The sequence below is a fragment of the Nelusetta ayraudi genome, unplaced genomic scaffold, assembly GCF_046127955.1.
Source record: "Nelusetta ayraudi isolate G7.1 ecotype Tasmania unplaced genomic scaffold, CSIRO-AGI_Nayr_v1 ptg000042l, whole genome shotgun sequence".
In the NCBI taxonomy this organism is placed as follows: Eukaryota; Metazoa; Chordata; class Actinopteri; order Tetraodontiformes; family Monacanthidae; genus Nelusetta; species Nelusetta ayraudi.
Genome location: NW_027466092.1, coordinates 14,647,501 through 14,671,662, shown reverse-complemented (window position 1 = coordinate 14,671,662; position 24,162 = coordinate 14,647,501). Strand labels below are relative to the sequence as shown.

General features: G+C 46.0%; 2 protein-coding genes across 5 annotated transcripts in view; one reads left to right on the top strand and one right to left on the bottom strand.

The window, feature by feature from the left end:
• Positions 1-1,735: 1,735 nt before the first annotated feature.
• cdc42ep1a (CDC42 effector protein (Rho GTPase binding) 1a) lies at positions 1,736-14,577 on the top strand. The gene is made up of 4 exons (XM_076034728.1): positions 1,736-1,895; positions 7,010-7,128; positions 9,070-10,045; positions 12,639-14,577. Exons 3-4 carry the CDS (start codon positions 9,556-9,558, stop codon positions 13,343-13,345), a joined length of 1,197 nt encoding a protein of 398 aa, XP_075890843.1. The 5' UTR covers positions 1,736-1,895; positions 7,010-7,128; positions 9,070-9,555; the 3' UTR covers positions 13,346-14,577.
• Positions 11,683-24,162, bottom strand: part of sh3bp1 (SH3-domain binding protein 1) — a 14,662-nt gene continuing 2,182 nt past the window's right edge. Inside the window, exons 2-18 of one of the 4 annotated variants that reach the window (XM_076034727.1) lie at positions 23,571-23,613; positions 22,950-23,054; positions 22,783-22,859; positions 22,018-22,129; positions 21,444-21,520; positions 21,239-21,326; positions 21,093-21,161; positions 20,911-21,001; positions 20,681-20,817; positions 20,470-20,581; positions 20,141-20,222; positions 19,980-20,060; positions 19,244-19,357; positions 18,848-18,945; positions 18,108-18,291; positions 16,915-17,225; positions 11,683-12,012 (exon numbers count right to left, since the gene is read on the bottom strand). In XM_076034727.1, the coding sequence (XP_075890842.1) occupies positions 11,954-12,012; positions 16,915-17,225; positions 18,108-18,291; positions 18,848-18,945; positions 19,244-19,357; positions 19,980-20,060; positions 20,141-20,222; positions 20,470-20,581; positions 20,681-20,817; positions 20,911-21,001; positions 21,093-21,161; positions 21,239-21,326; positions 21,444-21,520; positions 22,018-22,129; positions 22,783-22,859; positions 22,950-23,054; positions 23,571-23,613 (1,840 nt within the window). In that variant the 3' untranslated portion in view covers positions 11,683-11,953. Of the gene's footprint in view, positions 12,013-14,720; positions 15,806-16,910; positions 17,226-18,107; positions 18,292-18,847; positions 18,946-19,243; positions 19,358-19,979; positions 20,061-20,140; positions 20,223-20,469; positions 20,582-20,680; positions 20,818-20,910; positions 21,002-21,092; positions 21,162-21,238; positions 21,327-21,443; positions 21,521-22,017; positions 22,130-22,782; positions 22,860-22,949; positions 23,055-23,570; positions 23,614-24,162 lie in introns of those variants that run through there. The other 3 variants (XM_076034723.1, XM_076034725.1, XM_076034726.1) reach the window with 3 other exon arrangements.

Sequence of the window (24,162 nt, the reverse complement as noted above, 5' to 3'; positions counted from 1 at the left end):
TGTAGCCGTGTTGATCGCACTCCAGGCAGGAGTGGCATCAACTTAAAAAAAAAAATCACTATCAGTCCTTGCCGTCCTTGTACTGAAAAAAATGTGTTGCACTTGTGATAAACTGCTGACTTTGCAGCAGCCACTCTTATCTCCTCAGTGGCCTCAGTTCATAGTCGCCTCTCACTACCATCACAGCTGAAGCTGCCCTGGAGCTCCTGCGTCTGCATCGTCATCCTCTGACCTGCCGAATCAGACGGGAGCTCTTCTCTATGGATCTGCAAGACAGTCTGTTAACCGCCCCTTCCTAAATCTCCAGAGGGCGTCTGCAGGCCAGACAGCACTGCTGGTACAGCTACACTGGGAGGGAGGCAGAAAACACGTCTCTAACAATAGAAAGGAGGAAATCAAAGCCCCTCTGGTGAAAACACTGTGCTGCAGATTCGCTGTGTTTAGTCCAGTCATCCGGAGGCTTGCAGGCTCTGCCTCTTGATGTGGTTTCCTTTTGTTGAATTATCGCATCTCAACAAGAGCAGCCTGACACATTGTTCACAGGATTCCATGGGACATGCTGCTCAGTGGCGTTCTGAGCCTGTTGGGAACTCCGAAAACCTAGGAAGAACTGACACACTGATCCTGTCCACTTACACAGCTGCAAAAAACAGTTAAGCAGTTTAATGTAGCTTGAATATAACTAGAGGTATTGCATATATAAGTAAATAAACAACCGGATAGCTACGCTTTTACATTTTATAGTACAATTTTTAGATATGATACCATTTTCAATAAGCAAATTAGAGTGTTAAATAAATAACTTTAATGATTATTGTTTTGTCCTATTTATTTATTATTGATATGTTTGTCCTCGATTATCTTGGAAAGAGGATAGATGACCGTCCCTCACGGAGTAGGGCAATCATGAAGGCAAACAGACCCCAAAATACAAAATAATGATGTAAATTGTACAAACCAATGGTGTCTCTATGATCATCTTAGCACTGAGTAAAGCAGGTCACACCTGTCTGCTGACGGCCCCACCTGCACAAAACTGGCATTTTCATTATTTTTACTATGATGAATATTATCAATATTTGAAGCATGTGTTATCCAGTTCTCTTTGAAGGATTACAATGATAACAATCGTTTTAATGAAGGAGAAACAGAATCTCAGAATTTTCTCTCAAACTAATTATTATCAAGTGAACGCTAAAACACTCAAACAGAAATAAACACTTTCAGAAGTGTTTGGAGCTGTCATTTTGTAATAAGAAAATACAATAAAATGAAATGAATGTTATTTGTTTTTTATTCATGATCAGATAAACTTCTCAGTGGAGAGTTTCCTCATGAAATGCAAATTATATCCTGGATCCAACATGCAAATGATTTCAAATGATTCCTGGGTTAAACGGTGTCTGTCGTCGGAGCCTTTGTTGGTCCATCAGTGGTTTCATGGTCACCAACCTGAATCATCATCACAACTTCACATGGTCTTCACCGTAGTGTGTCTGTCAGCAGACACTCAGCTGGTGAGGTCTAACGTTTACCACCGGATACGCTCTTCCTGGTATGCGCAACACAACGCAACTTAGTTTTAAAACCGCAAAAGTTGCGCTTCAAATGGCGCTGACTTGAGCTTTCACATGGTCTTGACACCTTGACTGACACACTGTGGAGACGGCACCCCCTCAACCGCCAGTAGCACCGCCCCCCTCTCGTGAACCCCCGTCTGGCCCCGCCCATCCTCCGCGCTGCGCCGCACGGCACACCAGGCGCGCCAGCGGGACTGTCCGGCAGCAGAAAGCGGCTCTCTCGGACCGCAAGAAAACGAAAATACACTTCGAAAGCAAACATTATTTCGACCGAGGACTGCCAGAGCACCACCGTCCCCGTCGCACTCTTTCTTGGTAAGTTTGTTTGTCTTTACTCTCAACGTTAGTTTTCGTTCAAAAGATGCACAAGGAGCCGTTTGTTGACCGTTGTTGACCGTTATTACCGCTAATTGATATGAGAATTACTTTAAAGTTTGGAAGCTAGCTCGTAGCGATAGAATTGAAATATACCTACATACATATATTTGATTTATACAATATCAGAAAAAAAAAAAACATTCACACATTTTCTTCTCACTTTTTACATGGAGTGGGTAAAGTCAGGAGATTTGGGAACAAGCTGGAAGTCTTTGTCATGTTCATTTCCCGAGGAATGACTTGTTCCACCTTGAAAAACACATGATTTCACATTGCAGTGAAAGCAAAAAAGCTTCCTGCAGACGTTGAAAATAAAATAAAAATGTCTTAAGTTCACTTCCAGATCAGGCAATGAAAACCTGCCCAAATGTTGATTCAGTCCTCAGCAATCGTCAGTCATGGCTTTATTGGTCAGGTTGGTAAAAGCGCTGTGCTGGGTTGTTGAAATGTTGAATCATTTCTCAGATGTCTGACATGAAACTCAATCCTCTGCGGAATATATTTATATGCAGCAGAAGCAGCAACAGCAGCGTGTCATTACTATTTCTTCCACCGCAGCCTCGGTCAGAATAAACGGCCTCGGCCTTTCTCAGCTCCATCACGCCACCTTGTAATTAACCAAAAGGGACATGACATGACATCAGCGGCAGGGCATGTTTTCCGGGCATCGCGGAGGCGTTCTCTGATTGGCTGTGAAAATAAGGCGCTGGACTTGAAGTCGTTGCCCTTGAGGTGTTTTAATTATGGAGACAAACGGGCGTCGCGGAGTTGGACTCATGACAAGGAGAGGGCCTTGACCTCCTGACCCCTCTTTCTCCCCCCCACCACCACCACAAGCTGCCATGGTGGCCACCATGTGAAATACCACACACACACACACACACACACACACACACACACACACCAGGACAGTACCAGGACTCACACTGACATAACGCGCCATTTACGTTACGTTACGATGCGATACGTCTGAAAAAGCATCTCATGAGTATGTAAAAAACAGCGATATTTGATAGGTTTTTCAAAGTATAGGCGTTTCCATTACCAGTTTTTTATTGCGATATTTAGGCTTTGCGCAATTCTAGTGGTAATGGAAACACAGCTAGTGACTGGTTATTGAGTTTACACCTTCATGATCAGTAGCCCTCCCGCCTGCAACGTGCACAGATGAACTCACCCTTGACTGTTTGTCTATGTGAAACCCCCTCCACCACCACCACCACCACCACCATGCCGCCCCCATAGATCGGCACTAATGATACTCAAGTGCAGACCTTCCCTGTGGATTTTCCTCTCTGCCCCTTCGCCTTTTTTTGTTTCCTTTTCTAATTTTTTAACCGGAGCTCTAAATTCCTTCATGGGGACCTTTGGTGACCTTTTGGTGTCATTGACGCAACCGAGCAGGAAGGGGTCAGTAACAGAGGTGCGAACTCTGAATCCGGCTGCCCTATTTGTCTTCACACGCCACAGGATTTTTCTATGACCCCCCCTCCCCCCCACCTCCTCCCACCCCCCACCCCCCACCACCACCACCACCTCCACACATGTCGATGATGTTGGGAGAACAGCTCTGTTTAGCTGCCACCAAATGGTTGCGAGTCGTTCAACAGGAGCAACAAGACAGCATGTGTCGAAGGGGCTGGCCACTGAGGGTCAGCGGGGCACTGATGAAAAACTCAGGTTCTGGTGACGTGTGTGAGACGTTTTTGGAGCGAGCCGCCAGGATTGTTTAAGGCTGACAAACAGGGAACTGCAGAGAGGAGTGTTTGTCGATTGGCAGAGGTCCAGATCTCGGCGCCGTGTGAACCTTGTGGACTGTTGATGTGAAACGGATTGTAAAGTTTCTCCCTGTGCCTGGCTCTTTGCCTTCCAGTGCTGCTCCTGATATCACATAATACAACAGCAACAATCAAAGCACAATACAAAAGGGCCTGAGACTGACGTTGTAAACCATGAGAACAGAAGTGCTGAGGGACTGTAGCCAAAGAGACACACAAGAAAGTTTGACGTCAGTTGTTGAGAAACACTTAAGTAAGCATATTTTATTACTTTGTTTGTCACTGAGAAGAAACTGGGAAATTGGAACTGTTTATTCTGAAAAAATAAGAACATTTCAGCACATATTATGCATAAAGCACCTTAAGAGCGCTCGTTTGGTCAGTTTATTTATGACTTCTTTTCATTTTCTGTGTTCTGCTCTCTAGCATTTTCTGGCTCATTGTTTCTTTAGGCGGCGGCTTGCTCCTAGCAAGGAAAGAACCCCAAGAATAGATAGCTAATCAAATCAAACCTAAAAAAAAAATAATTCTTAAAATTGACATTCAGTTTAACTGGCCCACAACTACAAGATAATAAACATGAGAAGAAAAAGTATCTTCAGTCATTTGGTTGCAGTATGTTTTTGGTAGCCTGAAGGTAAATTGTCAGTCGTAAAATGTGGATTTAAGTGGTGAGAATGAAATGAAAAGGCAAGAAAAGTTCATGTCCAGTTTACGCATAAAAGCCAAATTAGAGACAACAAAAGGGGGCAAATTGAGTGCCGCCCGTGCCGGCAGATGCAGGAAGCAGGAAGCCGAAGGAGGGTATGGATATTTGTTGAAGCATGAATAATGTTTTCTTGGCTGAGGAGGAAGTGTAACACTGTTTTGCTTGGATTCAACCTGAGCGTGGACGGCGAAAATAGGAGCGTAATTGAAAGTCAAAGGCTGAGGGTGAAAATAAATGTGGCCTTATCTTGTATGTTTGTTCACCTGGTTAGCAGGGTTAGCGAGTGAAGGACGTGAGGGAAGAGGCGGGGGGGGGTCAAGTGGGGGGGGAGTGTGTCGTTTTTTTTACGTTTGTTTTTTTGTTTTGTACCAAAAGACCAAGTGTTGCAGTGTAAACACTCCAGAGGTGAAGCCATGAAAGGAGAACGACTGATGGCTGCCTGTGTGGGCCTGACAGCTGCCTCACCCGTCCACAAGTCACTCAAGAGAGGCAGAGAGAAGACAGAGGACAGAGTCAAGCAAAGAAAAATAGTGGGAAAGACACAAAGCAGAGCAAGGGGATTAAAAAGGAGCGAGTAAAGAAAGGAAAAAGCAGGCAAGAAGTGAAAAAAGCGCCGTTCCAGGGAAGGGAAAAAAGCGACAAAGTATGGAAAAGAAATAAAAGCAGAATGAAAAAGGAATTCAAGAAAAATGAAAATTTCAGACCAAAAGTGTGGCTTCAAGCGGTGGCAAAGTTGAGCCGAAGGATGTTTGTTGATCAAAATTTAGAAAAAAAGGCTCCAGCCACTGATGTTCGCTTAGGAATGTGTTGGTGCACGCACCCTGCAACGCACACACGCACGCGCGCACCTCCACACATCAACACACGGCTCCTATTAGACTGCGGTCGCCCTGGTTTGCTTCCAGCGAATCCACTTTGAGCAGATTCTGTACGTAGTGACATGGAAACAGTCGATTGAGCCTGTCTGTGATGTATGAACGCTTCCCAAATCCCACAAATCGTCGGACACCCAAAGGCAGCAAGTCGGGGCTGCGGCAGAAAAGAGCTTTTTTTGTCACCAACCGGTGCTGATGAGTTCTGAGATCTACCACCAATGCTGAGGGGCCTGCGCGTCGCAGGATTCCTGGCAAACAAAGCCGTTAACCAAGCGGCCGCCTGTCTGTCACCGCCACTGAGGGAATCTCCATCTCAATAAACTCTTTCTGGCCTTTATCATTTTTTTAAACGACTAAAAGTCCATAACTGAAAAATCTGCAATAGAAAGATTCGTCATGAATCATGTTTTAGGTCACAGCAATATCCTGCCAGCCATTTTAAAAGGCGTTTATTTTTGTATTTTGGTCCATGGGAAAAATGCTTTTTGGGCCCATGGGATTTTGTTGCTGCAGTACCTCAAGTGACCACTGTGAAAAATCGCCAGTCCGGTATCCAGTTCTTCTGATACGTCCATGAATACGACACAGCAGGGACGCAGTTCAGATGTAGCTGCGGCTGCACGTCTCCCACTCCAGCTCTGAAATGTTGCTCCTCCGTCCAACCAAAATCTGACAGAGAGCGTTTTCAATGCAACCTTAATCTATCTTTACTTCTTTACATTTAGAGAAGCAGGAGGTATGACGGTAGGATCAACTGTTCCGAGCCGCGCTGAGAAGCAGACGGAAGAAGCTGCACTTCGCACCATATGGCTGCTGCTAAAGAGATTAATATGGACGCATGGAGAAGCGCATGGGCTTTACATTATTCCCTCGCTCAATGAAAGATAAGAGAAAAACAACACTGAATTCTTTCCTCCACCCCTGACTGGCTTTGGCAAAAGTTTACTCAGTTGTCACGTCTCGCCAGGGGGCGCTCCTCACATCAGTAGAAAGCATAGCGCTGCTGCCAACTGGCTCCACTGGCAGTAAAAACACCTGATTGGTCTTTTTCCAGCGGCACGCAAGGTTCGTCCACCTCCAAATGATTTTGAAGCCCCTTAACCCCCCCCCAAACGTTTAACCCCGCCCCAAATAGATCAGTGTTATTCCTGCCATGTGTCCCATGGATATGTGAAACATTCCACCTGGCCTGTCAGGTTTGGAGCAGGACTCTTAGCAAGTGTTACGTTTTCATTTTTTATATTCATTTGCCATTTTGGCAAATAACTGAGGGAATCACTGAGGCTTTGTCTCTCCAGACATCTATGAAAACAAATTCTTTGTTTTGATCCAAACAAAGGAATATAGCAAATGCAGGATTGGTGAACGCAAATGGGTTTAAATCATGCCAGGTGTAGGGATTAAGAAATCAGAAAGGTTGTATCGCAGTGGTGAAACATTTCTGCACAAACACTCAAAGAACATCTGTGATTGAAAGTCTGAGTAAATTCCAAATCCATTTTTTTGTAGTTCTCTGTAATTCCAAAGATCTTTTTCGGCCCTTTCTACGAGACTTTCTACTACAAGACTAAGACCAAGTCTGTCTTCCTCATTATGCGCAACCTCTTGTCATCCATCGTCTTGTTGCCGACCCCTCGCACGCCTCCTCTCCTCAGTGGACAGCCAGCTGATCTATTTCCTCCTTGACAGGAGGAGTCACAGTCGGTGGAGCATCCCGTCGGGGTCATCGCACCCAAGCCCTGCCCTGAGAAGCAGCCACCCCCCGCTGGGAGCAGCTCCAGAGATGAAGGATTAGAACATAATCCAAGGTACGTTCAAGACCCTCCTGTTGACAACTCAACTCGCAATTCATTCTCGCAGGCAGGCCGGAAATCTTCTGTTTCTTCGCTCTAGTCAGACATTTCGTTGTGTTTTTGGCAAGCGTAGCTCTTGTTCTGTATTTAAGAGCTGAAAAACATTTGGCTTTGTCGACCGAAAACAGCCGGGGAGGAGAGTTCGGCGGCATGGGGAGCGTATGGGTTTATAAAAAGAGCTTTGCCTCCAGGGTCAACAGATACATTAGAGCTTTGGGGGAGGTGAGGGTCGACCCCCTCGGAGCCGCGGTCAAAGGTCTGCCGGGATGACAGGCCGAGACCAAACACCAGAGCCCCCCGTAAACACACAGTCAACATATTAAACGCCCCCATGTGTGTTCCAGTAAGACTGCGGGTTATCACTTAGCGCCGAGGCTTTTCCTTGTTAAAGCGTGACCAAAGGTAATGATGTTTAGCCCTCATTAGGGGAGCGCAAATCCAATTGTGTTTGTGACTTCATGGGAATGTGCACCAGGGCCTGACGGACCTGGAAGACATTAGATTGAGTATCACACCTCGGTGTGGTGGCCCCCTCAGCTGTAGGCCTGAGATGACTCCCCTCTGCTGCTGCCTCTGCTGCTGCCGCTGCTGCTGCTGCTGCCTCTGCTGCTGCCTCTGCTGCTGCCTCTGCTGCTGCTGCTGCCGCTGCTGCCTCTGCTGCTGCCGCTGCTGCTGCTGCCGCTGCTGCCTCCTCTTAAAACAGCAGCCAGGGGAAGCAGAGTGGAGGGCCTGGGTCTGCGGTCAACGGCAAATTAGAGGGGCTGCCTTGGACCTGACGCAATCCCCGACTGGATGCAGATCATTAATGAAGCCAGACGGGGCTTTAGCGTGCGTGGGAGGCCCGCAGACGTTTAGCTGCTGCCGCTGCTGCTGCTGCCGCAGGGAAAGCTTTTAAGGAGAGCAGTCAGTTTCTTCCATGGCTGCCTTGCGCTATGAAAACATTTGAGGATTCTTAACCCCAGTGGGGAGGAACAACGTTAAGAGCACTGACCGAATGGAATACAAGTTTTCACATTCCAATATTAAAACAGTTTATATGTCATGTTGTTGTTCTTCTTCTTGTAAACCAATGAAAAGCAAGGACACATGATGACATATTAACACCAACTTGGATGATGTGTCAGACTTAATACTTAACTTCCATGCATAGTTTCTGCAGTTGCCATACAGCCGGATGAGTTTCACTCACTAATATCACCAAACTGAAAGCTTGAGTGATGTAGCATCACTTTTCTCATTGTATGCAGTTTAGCTTTGAGCTAAAACCGGCTCACACTGGATATACTGGAAAACACCCCAGTTATTGACTGCCTTAACTTCCTCAGTCAGTTATAATCGCAGTGTAATGAAGGCATCTGTCTTTGGATTACACTGGCTTCTTGACGCATTCATGAATAATCGTTGCTTTTCTTGCTTCTCGACGACCCCAGGGCTGTTGACGCCAGGGGCTGCTGGAGGTTATCGGGGTAATGAGATAAGATAAGTCCTGTCGCCGCAATGTAAAATTACCTTTGTGCGAAACTGCGCACACCGGACAAAGTGGAACAAAATGGAGGATGCAGGATTTCCCTGGAAGTCCAACTGGTCCACGGATAAGATGCAGGCTTTGGTTCCTCTCACAGAGGAGTGACTTGTGGTCTAAATTTAGATGGTTCCAGACCAGTGGATTTTTGGAACGCGGAACGATGGATGTGTTCAAAACACAGCGAGGTTACTTTACAACTACATACAGGGGTTTTTGAAAGAAGAAAGGAAAAAAGGAAAGCACCATTGTCTTTCACTGAGCCTCATTTTCCGCAAGTGAAAACACTGCGAATCTTAGCCAAGTATCTCGACATGCATCAAAATCAAACGGATCCCTGGACCGTCCTCCATCTCTGTTCTTCTTCTCTGCAGATACTTCAATGATGTGACCGCGAGGACGTTTACAGCTGGACTCTGCAGATCTATTTCTGATCCCAACGAAGCCAAACCCTGAGCCGAGCGGGGGAAGCAGGCGACCCGACCGCACTCCTGGCCCGAGTCCGTCCCAGAACACAACTGCTCAGTGTTCTCTCTCCCTCCGTCGATGTTTGTTTAATCCAGCCGGCAATGCACGACAACGGAACAGCAGGAGGACAGAGTTTGGCCTGCTGGTAGCGAACGCACACTTGATCCGCTCTATTGAAATATCTGCAACCTGCGTGCCTGGATTTGAACACTTCCTCCTCCTGCCTTTTTTGATTTTTATACATTTCCTGGTTTCGAAGGATTGCACTGCTCAAATGCCAGTTCCATTTGGCATCAATCTCTGAGGAGAGTAGTTTGAATCTGGATTAAGAGCCACCCGAGGGATTATTTCAGGCTAATTTTCCCGCTCAGTCCTCCTCCTCCTCCGTCGCCATGAATCTCCAGGAGAAGCTCTCCGGCCTCAAAGGCCTGGTGACGCACTCCAGCAGCAAGCGGCGCCACAAGGGCGACCTGACGCTGGACATGATCAGCCCGCCGCTGGGCGACTTCCGCCACACCATGCACGTGGGCCGCGGCGGCGACGTGTTCGGGGACACCTCCTTCCTCAGCAACCACGGCGGCTCGGCGGCCAATCACGGGAGCAACGGCGGCGACGCCGAGTCCCTCTCCACACCCGACAACAAGATCGGGGCCTTCTTCTCCAAGACGCTGCGGCAGATCCGGAGGAGCTCCACGGACAGCCGGCCCCGGGGCGACACACCCAAGGACCCCACGTCGCCGCCGCCGCCCCCCGTCTCGCCCATCATCAAGAACGCCATCTCCCTGCCCAGGCTGGACGTGGACGTGCCCAACGGCAGCCCCACCGCCAAGGTGCTCTTCCCCAGTTCTCAGTGCACCCCCGAGGAGAAGAAGAGCTCTTACGGTAAGCACGCCGGCGCTTCCTTCTGCACACTGCACATTGTCACGACTGTACTGTTTCCATCCAGGACTCTCAGTGGAGCAGCCTCGCACAATTCACTGTGTTGAATTTGACGGCTCAAGGTTTTAAGTGAATGCCTGTGAAGGTTCTCAGTCATCCAGGTCACCTTAAGGTAGAAGGGTTGAGTTTGGTCAACATTGCTCTGATGGATGATTCATCTTTAAAGGTCCCGTATTTACTTATTTTAGATTTTGATACTTTCTTTTTTAGCTTATCAGTCGAGAAGCCTCTCACAATTCATAATAATGATAAAAAACTACTTCATAGTTCCCCAGTCAACAGCATATATAGCCCTCTGTTTACAGCCTCCCGCTACTATGCTGTAGTATAAAATGCTATGGTTTTTTGCTCGTTGAAGGAAAGAGCACCTGGCTTGATGTGTTTATAGTAATCAGGGAGAGGTGTCAGTGCCCTTTGTGACATCACAAAGACCTGATACGTACAACTGTGTCTTGACACACTTTCTGACATATGGGCCGAGCAAAACCAAATAGAGGAGGAACTTTTCTCATTTCTGGAGATCACTCGGAGGCTATGGGCCAGTATCACTGCTGCCCAGTATGGGACCTTTAATATTGTTTCAATTTCAGTTTCCTGGTGGGTGTAAGTTGCTCATGTTTCAGTATTTGATAATAGTGGTGATAGTGTTGTGGTTCTGTCTCCTTGCTGGATAGAGCAGAACAAATTCTGACAATAAATTCAAGGAAGTGCACACAGTCAGAAAGACAGCAACATGCTGGTGGACACACTGGAAAGAATGAGGAAACTAAAGCTTCATGTCTAGAGAAAATGTGCTGGAGTTATTTATTGAAAAAAAAAAAATTAGGTCTTAATTCTGAGGAGTTTTTCCACCAACAAGGCTTTGGACCATTAAGACGGTGCCATAAATCCTCACTTGGACTTTTTAAACAGGATGCCATTCCACACAGAGACTGTGAGTCAGTGAATTGGGGGAGTGTGCGGCCAAATCCAGAAATAGTCCCTTAGATTGTTCCTCTAAAAATGAATGAATGGCGTCAGAATAACACAAAACATTCTGGCAGAGGTCAGATGAGTTGACGGGAGACTGCAGTCAGGTTGCAGCCGTGTGTGGAGCTCACTCATCATCAGACTGGAGCCAGAGATGGGGCCAGGTTCGCCCCAGACGTCCTTGTGAATCACCTGGTTCAGTCAGCAGGGCTCACACTGATAACACACATCCAGACACTGATGGCCACAGGCTGTCTGAGGGCCTGTTTGGGTGCCCTGGATTAACACCAGGCATCGTGTGTGTGTGTGTGTGTGTGTGTGTGTGTGTGTGTGTGTGTGTGTGTGTGTGTGTGTTTGTGTGTGTGTGTGTGTTTGAATTTGAAAACAAACTTCACAGCTGAGACTCTCTGTCTTCAGCTTGTCCCACCAAACGAGTCATTTTACAGTTTTTTAAGCCACAGCTATGAGACTTATTGTGAGGTTTCTAATGGGGGGGGGGGGGGGGGGGGGGGTTCTGTAAGCGCGCTAGTGCCATGAAACACAATCCTACTTGAATGTTGGAATGGAATGTTTTTTTGGTACTGTACAATGATTCCTCTGAATGTCGCTGGAACCGAGGGTCTGTTTCCCATGAACTGGTTTTCATTTACGCCTTTGTTCCTCTTTAGACCATCATTTATTTTCTTTTTCTAAATTTTCTCTCTTCCGTTGATTCTTTCAATCTTGACGCCGTTTCGCTTTGAACCTCTCAGTCGTTCCGTCTGTCTGGCATGAAGATGTTTTCTGGTAACTGTATCTACATCTGTTTGAGTTCCGCTACTTTGGAGTTTGAACTATTAAAAGATCCGGCACGATGATTCACTCCCCACACAGCCGAACATCTCAGCGCACCGTTGTATTCGTCCGACACGGCGTGCTTGAACTTTGGTGTACATCGCCCCCTGTTGGAGGCAAACGATACATCGAAAAACTTGATCAGATCCCGAGTTTCTCTTGAGCGCTGGTTGAAAACGGCATTAATGTGAATAAATCAGAAGTCATTTTGATGTGAGACCTTCAGCAGGACTTTAAAGGTGCATTGCCTAACATTTACAGATCGATTGGGTCTATTGGCATTGAATTAAGTGGAAGATACATTTTCGTTCACTTTCAATTATAAACACTCTTATTTACATAAGAAGCAGAGCTTCAGGTGATACGAACACAGATGTTCATTTGTTGGCAATTTTCTCCCATTAGCCGTAGACGCTACTATATTTATCGTACTCTTGCTTAAAAAGAGATTCAGTCTTTCCGAGGCTGAATTTGCCCCGATACAGAGAATAAATTGTTATGCAACATTGCCAAAAGGACGAGTTGAGTGTGTGAAAAGGAAAGGCTTTGGTGTTACAAGTGTTCTGCTGCACTGCGCCCTCTTTTTTCACCAAAGCCAGCTGATCAGCTCAGACCACAACACCCAGCCAGATGGCCCAGCCTGCCTATTCCCTCTCTCATTTGTCAAAGAAGGCAAATGTTTCCAAAATAACCGACTTACTTTTCATCTTCTGCTGCCTGTGTCTCCTCCCAGGTCTGGAGTCGGGTTTCGTCACTCTGCCTCGTCTCTCCCGCTCCGAGCGCCAGCAGCCTTCCATCTCCCTGCCCACCGCCTGCTCCCCGAACATCCACCGGGGCTCCCTGACCGACCCCGCCGACGCCATCCTGGCCACCCGGGCGTCTTCTCCCCACGCCAAGCCCACCACCGCGGCCTACTCCGACTCCCTGCCCTCCCTCACCTCCCTGGACACCTTCACCTTTGACCTGGGCCCCTCCTTGATGAGCGAGGTGTTCAGTCTGATCGACGGCCACGGGGACGAGCACGGCCTGGCCTGGGAGGGCGAGGAGGTGGGCTCGGCGTGCGGGATGACCAACGAGGGCTCGGAGATGGACTCGGCCACCATCTCGTACGTGGATTCCCTGCTGAGGGAGGACTGCGGCAGCCGCAGGAGCCCGCAGGCGGCCGAATGGGGGGAAGAGGAGGAGGAGGAGGAGGAGGAAAGGAGCGGCGTGATGGAGGTGCCCGTCAAAGTGTGCGACCTGGCGCTGGGCTCTGCTGAAAGAGTGAGGATGGGGATGGGGATGGGGATGGGGATGGAGAGCGAGCGGTTCCGGAGCGCCACCGACGTGCTGGCACGCCACTACGGCGGCAGCTACTCAAAGGGACACAGCAGGATGGAGGTCGTCAAGAAGGGCGTCTCCTACAGCTACATGGACGACGAAGATGAAATCAAAGTCTGAGACGAGCAAGTCTTGCCTCAAGAAATTGACTGCGCGAGTCCCACGTCCTTAATATCTCCTGTATATATTTTTTCAAAAACTTTTACACACAGCCATGCTTCAAGGATGTACAGTTTTAAAGCTTTGTTGAATGTGTCTGAAAACAAAGAGTGAGTGAATGAAGCAGCGAAAGACTCAAGATGTGAGACATAAAGGGAAGAATATTTCTTTTGCCCCGAAAAGGTTTTTGATTGAAGGTCAGAATGAAAGTGTGGATGAAGAGTGAGAATGTGCCGGAGAAAGATTGTCTTCAAGAAAAATTCCAACATTACCCAAGGCGGAAGTTACAAGGCCTGTCATTCACTTTATACTCGTCACACTTCCTCATATATGAGGGGGGAAAAGTTGCAAGAGAAAAAGAGGAATACATAGTTACGTTTTACTTTCACTTGCTTTCTATCTGTTTTTAGCTTTTCACTCAGGAACACTACCAGGAAACTTAAAAAGATCAGGAGCCTCAGGCCTCAAATCGGAGAAACATCCCTGATTAAACTACAGTGTGAGGGAATTTAAAGGCCCAATGTGTAACGTTTAAAGGCATGCATTGGCCTGAAAGGAATTAAAAAACACCTTTTTTAACTCATTGGTAATAAATGTTTATACTCATGCAAAAAGAGCTGGCACACTTTTATGGTAGCGCCACCGTGTGTCTGCTGTAGTCCAGAGTGAGGATCTGCTTGGACAGTCACGATTGTCCACTGACGTCACGGACGGTTTGAGTATAATGTAAGATCATGACATCAGAGAACAGGAAACCTCACTGCAAACACCGTTGTTATTTAAACCTGGCTTGCAGTGTGCTTTTTTACCAAAGATGCCGCCAAATCTTACACATTGGGCCCTGAAGTGAAGCAGGGGTTCAGTAGTTGCTACTAAAGCCTAAAACATATTATTGCTCATTTTAAGCTGCAGTCCATTTATATTTCTCACGCATCTTTTATGATTTTGAAGTCTGACTCCTATATGGTTTTGTATAGAAGAGGGATCATTTATGAATTGTTTCAATTGTCTGTGATGATATCAACTGACCTCTTATAATTTTGTATTTACAGTATGAGCACCTGAGTAAACAGTGCAATGCAAATCCATATGCTGCCATCAGTTTAAGTGACATATGATGACTATAAAAACTGAAAATAAAGGTGTTTTTTTGTAAAAAATAAAATAAAATAAAAAAATAAAAAAATTGAAAATTCATGGATTTAGTTTGTCAAATGGACAGTTATGTTTTTTTCTTATTTCTAAGGAATTAGTTTTCAGTTTCAATCATTGTTAGAAAATGCACAACTATTTACTTGGAAGCTTAAACTAGGAGTCTACCTTGGGACACCAGAAATTGTAATACAATGCATTTTGTCTTTAATTGCATTGCTATAATCCAGAGGCTTTCACAAACTCAATATTTAATTAAAAAAAAAAAAAAAAAAGTATGTCAAGAATAAATAAATAGCTGTGTTCCAAACCGCATATAGTATATTTCAGTACGCTGCACTAATCCTGACATGGGTAGTGTTGTCCCAAATCTTCTTTTTCTATTTATTTTAATAACAAATTGCAAAGACAGTAAAAACATTAATTTATCGCACGGGAGACAAATGAACACAAAAACGTGAACGTCTGATTTCGGTGTCCTGGCATGGCGAGTTAGTGGATCCTACTGTTAGCATCCCACTAGCACCATGTCCACCGTGCCCTAAAATTTTACACAATTGTGCTCTCAGAATAAATATTCATCACAGAAGTATGTGATTTGGAACACATCAGTTATAATGGAGGCTCTAAAATCAATATTAAACCTAAAAGGTATTGAACAGTAAAGGCTGAAGAACAGAAACAATGCAGACCAATAATGAAGCGTTGCCTCTATTTTGCAAAAGAGATACTCAAATACAGCTTGTACCAGCTGCTCCAGTACAGCAACCTCAACATGTTGACAAAAAAAACAACATGTTGACAAAAAAAACCCAACAACAATCAGGATGTAACTGAACTCTTTGCACACGCACATTATTGTAAATGTATTTTGATGCATTGACGGTATTCTCGTGGCCAGATGAACACCTTCTGCACCTGTACAACAGTCCCATCATCTGTACACAACCTACCAAGCCACACTTTTCATTCCTTCCTGCGCCGCTGAGGGAACCGCCTTTCCATGCGACGGAGGGGGGAGTGGTGGGGGGCAGTTGGGGGCTTTGAGTCCGGCTCTTTTTGCAGGCGGCTTTTTGGGTTGAGAGGACGAAGCTCGGGGTGCAGGCATCGGCCGGGTTTTCGTGTCTGCTGCCTCCAACGCCGGGGGTGCGGCAGGTGGGGGAGGGACCTGGCGTTTAGGAGGCGCGGGCGGCCTCGATTTGGAGAACAGAACCGTCAGCTCGTCCGGCTTGCCGGATGTGGAATTCACGTTGAAAAATTTCTTTGCTGCTGGATGGGAGAGGGAAAACAGAAGGATTGAGGTGCAGTGATGCTTTGCGGTTTCTAATAGAACACAGCAGCTGTATCCCCAAGGTAGACTCCAGGACTCCAGGAAATCTCTTCCAGAAAACAGGGTTTTAACATCTGTCCGTGACCTTACATGACTGACCTATCAACAAAACCGATCTTTTTCTGTTGGGTTGCACTTTTTTATCTTTATTTTTCACCCTAGCCCCCAGTGGGGTAGTCTGACACAGCTGGTTGTCCAAGAAACTCTCTAGAACTCTGGCAAGTTTCGAATTAGCCCTCTGTTTACAGCCTCCTGCAGGAAAAACAAGCTGTTTAAGCTTCCTGCTTTTTTGGGCCTTCCACATGTTTGGAAGAGGGACAAAAAGAAAATGGTCTCGGAAGGCGGTGAAGATACCAGGCCAGGGGTGTGGTCACTAACCTCGGAGAGGTATCAGTGAAATGTGCCAAAAGGAAAGAAACACCAGACTTTGACAGAAGTCAGTGGTGAAGCAAGTTTTGCTGAATATTGGAGCTTTAAACAGGGAAGTAACTTTTGTAAGTGTTGCATTAAGAAGATGAGATGTGACCCTGTGATCAACCAAGCAGTGCTGCAGAGGTTCACCACAGTGAGCAGTTAAAAGAGAGAAAGGCAGTAGACCAATTTGTAACGGAAGAAGTATGACCTGAGAAACTGATATTTTGGTCACTTGTGTCAGACTTCCTGTTTCCTGTGGACTTCCTGGTTTACTACGACAAGAGCGGCGCTGTCTCTCTCTCTCTCAGCGACAGCGCACACTTATGAGTGACAAAGTTAGGCGAGAGGTTACACAACCACCAGATGCAATGGCTGAAGGCTATGTCCCGAAATGACACAAAGTTTGTCCCGGCTGATACCCCCTGAAGAATGTAGAGCATGCCGCAGTCCTGCGCGGACACCACTACCCTCGTCAAGATTATTGGGCCACACCAGAAGTGCTTGAGAGGCTGTTTTTATCTTGTTCCTGAAGGAAATCTTGAGATAATTGTTACCTTTTTCTAAAATCAAAATAATCCATTGCCCAAAGTAAACAGCATTGCGTTGCTCTTGTTACAAATGTTTTTTGACTTACGTTTGTACGGCGAGCCCAACTTCAGCAATGCAGTAGGAGACTCTGGAGGTCCCTCGAACAGAGTCTCCAGCTGGCCTTGGTCAGAGGAGGTCTGCTTCGGCGTGGGGCTTCTGATCTGACTGGCAGCCGACGCGCTGGACTCGGTGTCGCTGCTTGGATCGATGGAGGATGAGCTGCTGGAGGCTGTGCTGGTGCGATGGGTTGCCTCGGCCGCCGCCGCTCCAGGCACGGGGTACCATGTGGAGCTGAAGCTGCGTCTCCCAGCGGTAGACTTCTCCAAGAAGAAGCTGCCATTGTCCTGAGAGGCTGAGCTAATGGGAAGAATCCCACAACAGTGAGAATATTCCAAGACTGGCCACACGCCGCAATTTACAGCAATTAACAAAAACAAACTATCAACAGCGATTGTTTTTAATGACAGCCTTGCAGAAGGTTATGGTGACCGTCCCACAGTGTGACACCTGCAGTGGCCTTCGTCTACGAGGCAACTGATGGATGTGATGCAGGTGATTCCTTATTCCTGCGTATTGATCAAGTATCTTGCTGGTAGCAAAGTGTGTCTCCGCAGAGATCAAAGCAAACTTATAAAGGGCCAATGTGAATGTGGTGAATGTGCAGGTCAACACTTGTTCACCACAGTGATTTGGAGTTGTTGGATTGTGTATTTGAAGAGTTTGGAGGGAGAACTGTGTCGTTCACTGTACATATATAGTGAATGACATATGTGTGTGTGTGTGTGTGTGTGTGTGTGTGTGTGTGTGTGTGTGTGTGTGTGTGTGTGTGTATTTACACTACCAGTCAAAAGTTTGGCCACACCCTATGAAATGTAATGTCTTTTCTCTCATTCTTATGTATATATATATATATAATAATATTTAAATTCTTCAAACCAGCCACCTTTCATAAAAAGCATATTTAGAGTTATTGAAGGTGTTTTTCCTGATGTCTTCAGTATCTATCTGCAGTGCAGAAAGTTGTAAAAATAAAAAATATTGCATGAGAAAGTGTCCAAACTTTTGAGTGATATATGTATATATATATATATATATATATATATATATATATATATATATATATATATATATATATATATATATATATATATATATATGTATACACACAAACTGTGGTTCAGTCCTGCTTGCATATTGTGCTGTCACCGCTGCCACTGCATCAACAATTAGCAGCAATACCTGCTGCTCTTTGACAGAGGGGGATGATGGGAGGAGCAGGAGGATGCAGTGGATGATGCGGTGGATGATGCAGAGGACAACGATCTGCACACTTTCTCCTTCTCCATGATTTTTGTCGGAGCCACAGGGGTGTGTTGGATCTCATCGGGGACTCCAGGAAGGTCAGGTATCTCGAAAGATTGAGCTGGAAACCAAAAAACAAACACACTTTTGAAATGACATGAGACAAAAATTTAATTTCTCTTCACTATCATTCGTTTCAAAACAGTTCTGAAAAAGAAAAGAAAAAAGAATTGAGGTTCAGTTTGCAACTTGAGTTTAAATTTGTGTCTGCACTTTAGTCTCCTGTGCGTGCAGGAGCACTGAGTGGCTCCTTTGTGGTGGTTGCAGTGACTTTCAGCACTTCAGTTTAATTTAGCAATTCGAGTGGGTGCAGCAGCAGCTGCAGCTGCAGCAGCAACAGCAGCAGCAACAGCAGCAGGGTCCTAATGTGGCTTGCAGCGCAGGACATGGATGCCGCATTTGAACACTTTTGTTATGGTCTATGGTCCTATTATTTCTGCTAATCTTAAAAAAAACAGAAAAAGTGACCCTACTGTTAACTTTTTCAGTAACAAACATGAAGTTTAATCTGAGCAAGTTACTGTTTAGACCCTAAAAAGTGGCGCACTGATGACTTATCATAAGCCATTTCATTTTTCATTTTGGAAGTATATAGAGTGTGTTGTTCATTGCTGTACCTTCTGGAAAAAGGCTGGAGCTGTACTGAATGAGGGGCTCAACGACCGTCACGACTTGGACCGACGAAGCCGATGCCATGTCGAACATAGCTATCTCCCTGAATGAGAGAGGACAACATGTGGTCACATAGCTGCTTAAAAAAACCCTTGTGACATGTCTGCAGTCTCCCACAGACACACACACACACAACTGACTGCGTGTTCACCAGCCAACAGGATGTTGTGGTGAAGTGACGTAGTATAGGTTTGGATGAGATGCAAAACGATTTGACACGACACCCTCCGCCCCGTGCCTCCACCGCCGCACTCGCAAACACACACACACACACACACACACACACACACACACACACACACACACACACACACACACACACACGGCTGTAGCTCACCCACCCTTCAACCTGCGGCCAGAGCAGGTTGGGCCCCAGGACGATGGCGATGTTGCTGGGCGTCATCTTGTTCACCGCCTGCTCTTCTGACAACAGAGACAGGAACTGGACCAGGTACCTGACAGAGAGAACACACAGGCACAGAGGATCATCCAGCGCGCACGGCGTTGTCCAGCAGTTGCGCGCTGTGGTTCTGGTGCACCGGGCGTGACGGCCACAGTCCTTTTAATCTCTCAGCTTTTATCCGGTTGTTGCTACTGCAGATCTGTAGACAGATTTAGGCCAGTGCAGGTCGACAAGCTGATCAAAGGGCCCACGTTGAATCTCCGCAATCGATGCATCGAGCGTGCAAAGTTGCAGAGCGACGGCTCCACCCAATCAGCTAACACAGCCTTCAGGCTGGGACGTGTGAGTGAAAGAGCAGCAGGACGACACACACCTTCTCAGAAAGCACCGTCCAGATCATCCATGTGATTTCCAACATGATAAGTTAGTAGTCTGTCTTTAATCCTTTGACACAACCCAAACAGGATCACTAAACAGTGAGGGATTGACTGAAGGAAGAACCCAGAAGGTCACACAGAATGCCAGAATTGTCCTTTTGCTTTATGTTTGGATGTAATAATGTACATGTGCACGCATGCTAACAGTTTTTAGCAGTTCCCCCCCCAGAAGACGTCAATGTGATCTTTGCGGCGGCCGTTGTGCTCAGAAACGCCACCCAAAGTGAAGCCTCTAACCTGAGGTTGTTGTAGTTTTCTGGCGGCAGCTTCTTCAGGAGAACTTTGAACAGCTCCAGCCTCTCTGTCGGGTCCTTCTCACTGAGGCGAGAGATTGGGTCGAGTCAAAACACTTTGATAACTGAATAACAAACCAACATTTGTGAGGAGCCCATACACACCCGGCAGCTTTAAACCAATCGCTGTAGAGTTCAAACGTCATCAGAGGTTCAGGAAGCTCTCGCAGGTAACACTTCAGAGCCCCTGCATTAGCACGCACAACAAGCGACTCAAGTTTTTGTTAACGCTTTGGTGTCTTGAATTATCAAATAAATACAATCATATTTCAGTGTTCGTTTCCTCTTTGCTGTGAAACACAGCATGTGAGCTCCAGCTTAACAGGAAATGAGGTATTTTAAATTAGCAGAACTTTGATCGGGGGGCTGTTTTCAAACCACAAAGAGGAATCAGGCTGGCAGGGTGGCTGCACATCTCCTGCACTGGTGGTTACCGGCCACAGCGTGAGGGTCCATGCTGAACTCGCTGTGGTCCACGGCTCCCTGGTCCAAGCAGGTCTTCAGCCGCTTCACCACCGAGGCTGCCGCTGCCAGACGGAACAAACCCTGAGGGGCGAGTTGGGGAAGAAAAAGAAAGATGAGCTGAATTTTGTGTGCACACTGGGCTGCACTGGACGACGTGGAGGTTCCACCTCTCAGCCACACCTCTTCTCTCATGCCCGTTCTCAGCAACATGTGAATGCACTCCTGGATGGGCGCCGCAATTTCTCTGTCGCTCTGAGTGAGGTGAGACATCAGAGGCTCCCCGTAGACCTTCTGGCTGGAGGGGCCCAACGGCGGACCTGCACCATGCGGCGGCAAAACAGAGGGAAGAGGTCAGCGAGGCGCCAAGCGCAGGCACAGTGAAGGGGCGAGAAGGAACGAGGTCACCTCACTTGTCTGGCTGTGGCTCTCTTTGAGCTCGCTGATGTTTTTGCTGAGGAACTCGTGTGAGTTTTTGTGGTACTCAGCCTGCAGCTCGAGCAGCTGTGCTCGGGGGAATCGACAGGGAGATTTGAAACAGCAGTTCTGGAAGCTCGACACCTTCTCCTTTCTAGCGTGCGTAGCAGCGACTCACTTGGATGAAGTAGTTGGCGTAGTCGTCTTCCTTGGTGGCAAAGTGGTACAGGTCTGCAGAGTACTGGTCCTGCACAGGCGGATGGAAGAGGTAAAGCTCACAGGTCCAGTGACTGAGTCATCAATACAGCGTTCAGACTTTATTACCTTGATAATCTCCAACCTTCTCCAAGCTTCTTCTACTTCCTCCCTCAGTCCATCCTGCTTGGCCTGGGGGCCGGTGCTCGCCTGGCTCCTGTTGATGGACAGACAATTGAAAAGTGTGGAAAAACATCTCAAGAGGTTGTACAGTACATGGAAATTAACTCAGTAACTTCATTTGTACAGCTCAGTTCCTGCTTGAGTTACTCGCCTTATTCTCGCATTGTTCCAGTCAGTTGTGAGTTTTGCAAACTGTTTCTTATTCCTGAGAACTTCTGGTAGGTCTTCCTGTAAAGGAAACAATTGAATGAATCAAATGAATGAGGGACAGAAAGACAAGTTAAAAGGGAGAGAATGATAAAACAACAGTCCATCAGGGATAGATTGTTGCCTTAATTGGATAGGAGATAACACAACATAATCAATCAATCATGTTTATTTTTATAACACTTTGCATGCCATACTAACCACAAAATGCAAAAAAAGTTCTTAATGTTTTCATTTTACAATTGAATATCTGCATGTGTGTGTGTGTGTGTGTTTATGTAGTCCAATACCAGAATGTGAAAATGTGGCAGTAAAAAGCCATATCAATTAAATTTACATGGCCTCAGTAAGTAATAATCTATTTGTGTTCAGTAATTCAGTAACTCTTTTTTAATCTGTGCTCAACAGATGGCTAAATGAAATATCTCCCTGTCCATAAATCCACCTGTGTACGCTTGGCTGCATGGCTGCAGACGCAGAGGTCATCAAGTGTGCAGACGGCAGCAGGCCAAACTCACCTCGCTGAGCTTGTTTAGAGGCTCCAGAACGGCCTTCTCCACTTTCATCTCGAAGTCCGCCAGCATGCTGGCCATTATCTTCTCCATGAAACAGCACATCTCCAACACCCTCCTGCCACGCACGCATGTGGACGCGTGGTTCATGGTGTGAGCAGTGCGCAAAAAAGAGCCACATCCGAGCATCAGTCACTATTCAGACAGTCCGTCTCTGTTGTTGACTATAGATGAGGGTCACCAGTAGAAGTAACAGAAGTAATAGAGGTTTCACACTGTTACTGTTACGGTATGTGTGATCCTCTTTCTCCTCTTAGACAGAACTGAGAATAGCACTGCAAAGGTCATGAGGGTCGAGCATTGTAGTGGTCAACATGCCTGAAAGCCACAAGCCTGGGTCAAAGCACATCCAGGGATGGGTGGATAGGTGGGTCAGTGGGTGGATGGATGGATGGATGGATGGATGGATGGGTGGGTGGATGGATGGATGGGTGGGTGGATGGATGGATGGATGATGGATGGATGACGGATGGGTGGGTGGATGGATGGATGGATGGGTGAATGGGTGGGTAGGTGAATGGATGATGGATGGATGGGTGAATGGATGGATGGGTGGGTGAATGAATAGATGGATGATGGATGAATGGGTGGGTGGGTGGATGGATAAATGGATGGATGGGTGGATGGATGGATGGATGGATGGATGGATGGATGGATGACTGACGGATGGGTGGGTGGATGGATGGATGGATGGATGACGGAGTCTTTCACCTGATGGAAGAATCTGCATCGAAGTCCTTCAGACTCTCGGCCATGCTGATGGACAGCAGCATCAGTGGAAGCTTTTTCTGCGGAAACAGAAGAAGATTTAACAGGCTCCCTCATTGGATCCAAAGTTTCCGTGTGTTCTCTCCGTGTTGGTGAAGATGTTTGGGTACCATCCGTTTCTCTGCATCCAACCCGGACTGACAGTGCATGCAGCCCTGCAGCTTCTTGTGCAGGACCTGGGCAGCCTTCTTGGCTGGTTCCACCCTCTGCTCCACCTGCCCCTCGGTCACACCACACACAGACACAGACAGACAGAGACAGACAGACAGACAGACAGACAGACACACACACACACACACACACACACACACACACACACACACACACACACCATCATCATATCACAAACTCTGTGATGTTTCCTTAAGCTTGTCATAAATAGGAAAAATGCAATTTCTGATCCATGGGTAAAGTACCCCTCTTTTGTAATGAATTGAATTGTGTTTTTCATTTTTTTTCATGACTTTAATATGTGTACATGTATATATATGTATATATATATATATATATATATATATATATATATATATATATATATATATATATATATATATATATATATGTATATACATATATATATATATATATATATATATATATATATACATATATGTATGTATATATATATATATATACATATATGTATATATATGGAGAGAGAGAGAGACACACACACACACACATACATTTATTTGTTGTATAAAAAAAGAAAAATGTTGGTGATTTCTCACCAAAACCAGGTCCTCGTGCAGAAGCTCAGTGGCATCTTGTGATCTGCAGAGGAATCAATGGTTATCAGTGGATACAAAACATCAGAACTAAAACAGGGCAAAAAAATACTAGACAATGTCACATTTTTGTCCCATTGTTTTCAGTAGGAAAGAATTTGTATTGCGATGAGAAATACATTTTGAAGTCTTAATGCTAAATGCATTCTCATAAATGTGTTTTCTCCATTTAGTAAAGTCTAAAATATCTAATTTTTAGATCATTATATAAGTTGTGATTCTGTAAATTAAACAAAGGTTAATATACATGTGAACTGAATTTGTTTTTCAAAGGAAGAATTAAAAATAAATTTTGCTTAATTAACGTTTAAACAGTAGTATTGTTCACAAGTTCCCGGTTGGCATAGCTAATGGGATGAGGGGAAAAAATGGTACCATTATACAGGTACATTACGAAAACCAAACGTATTCTCTCTGTTCTAAAGCCTTTGTGTATTTGAGCAACAGTTGACATGACGTCTATTGACTAAACGCAGAGCCTGAGCAGCTGTTGCTTAAATTTAGTGCCTGTGCATTGACAGGAAGCAGGCCTCGG

Excerpts from the sequence above, each read along its gene's own strand:
- cdc42ep1a (XM_076034728.1), top strand. The coding sequence starts at position 9,556 with ATGAATCTCCAGGAGAAGCTCTCCGGCCTCAAAGGCCTGGTGACGCAC. Across the intron at positions 10,046-12,638 it reads GGAGAAGAAGAGCTCTTACG|GTCTGGAGTCGGGTTTCGTC; the intron begins GTAAGCACGCCG and ends GTCTCCTCCCAG.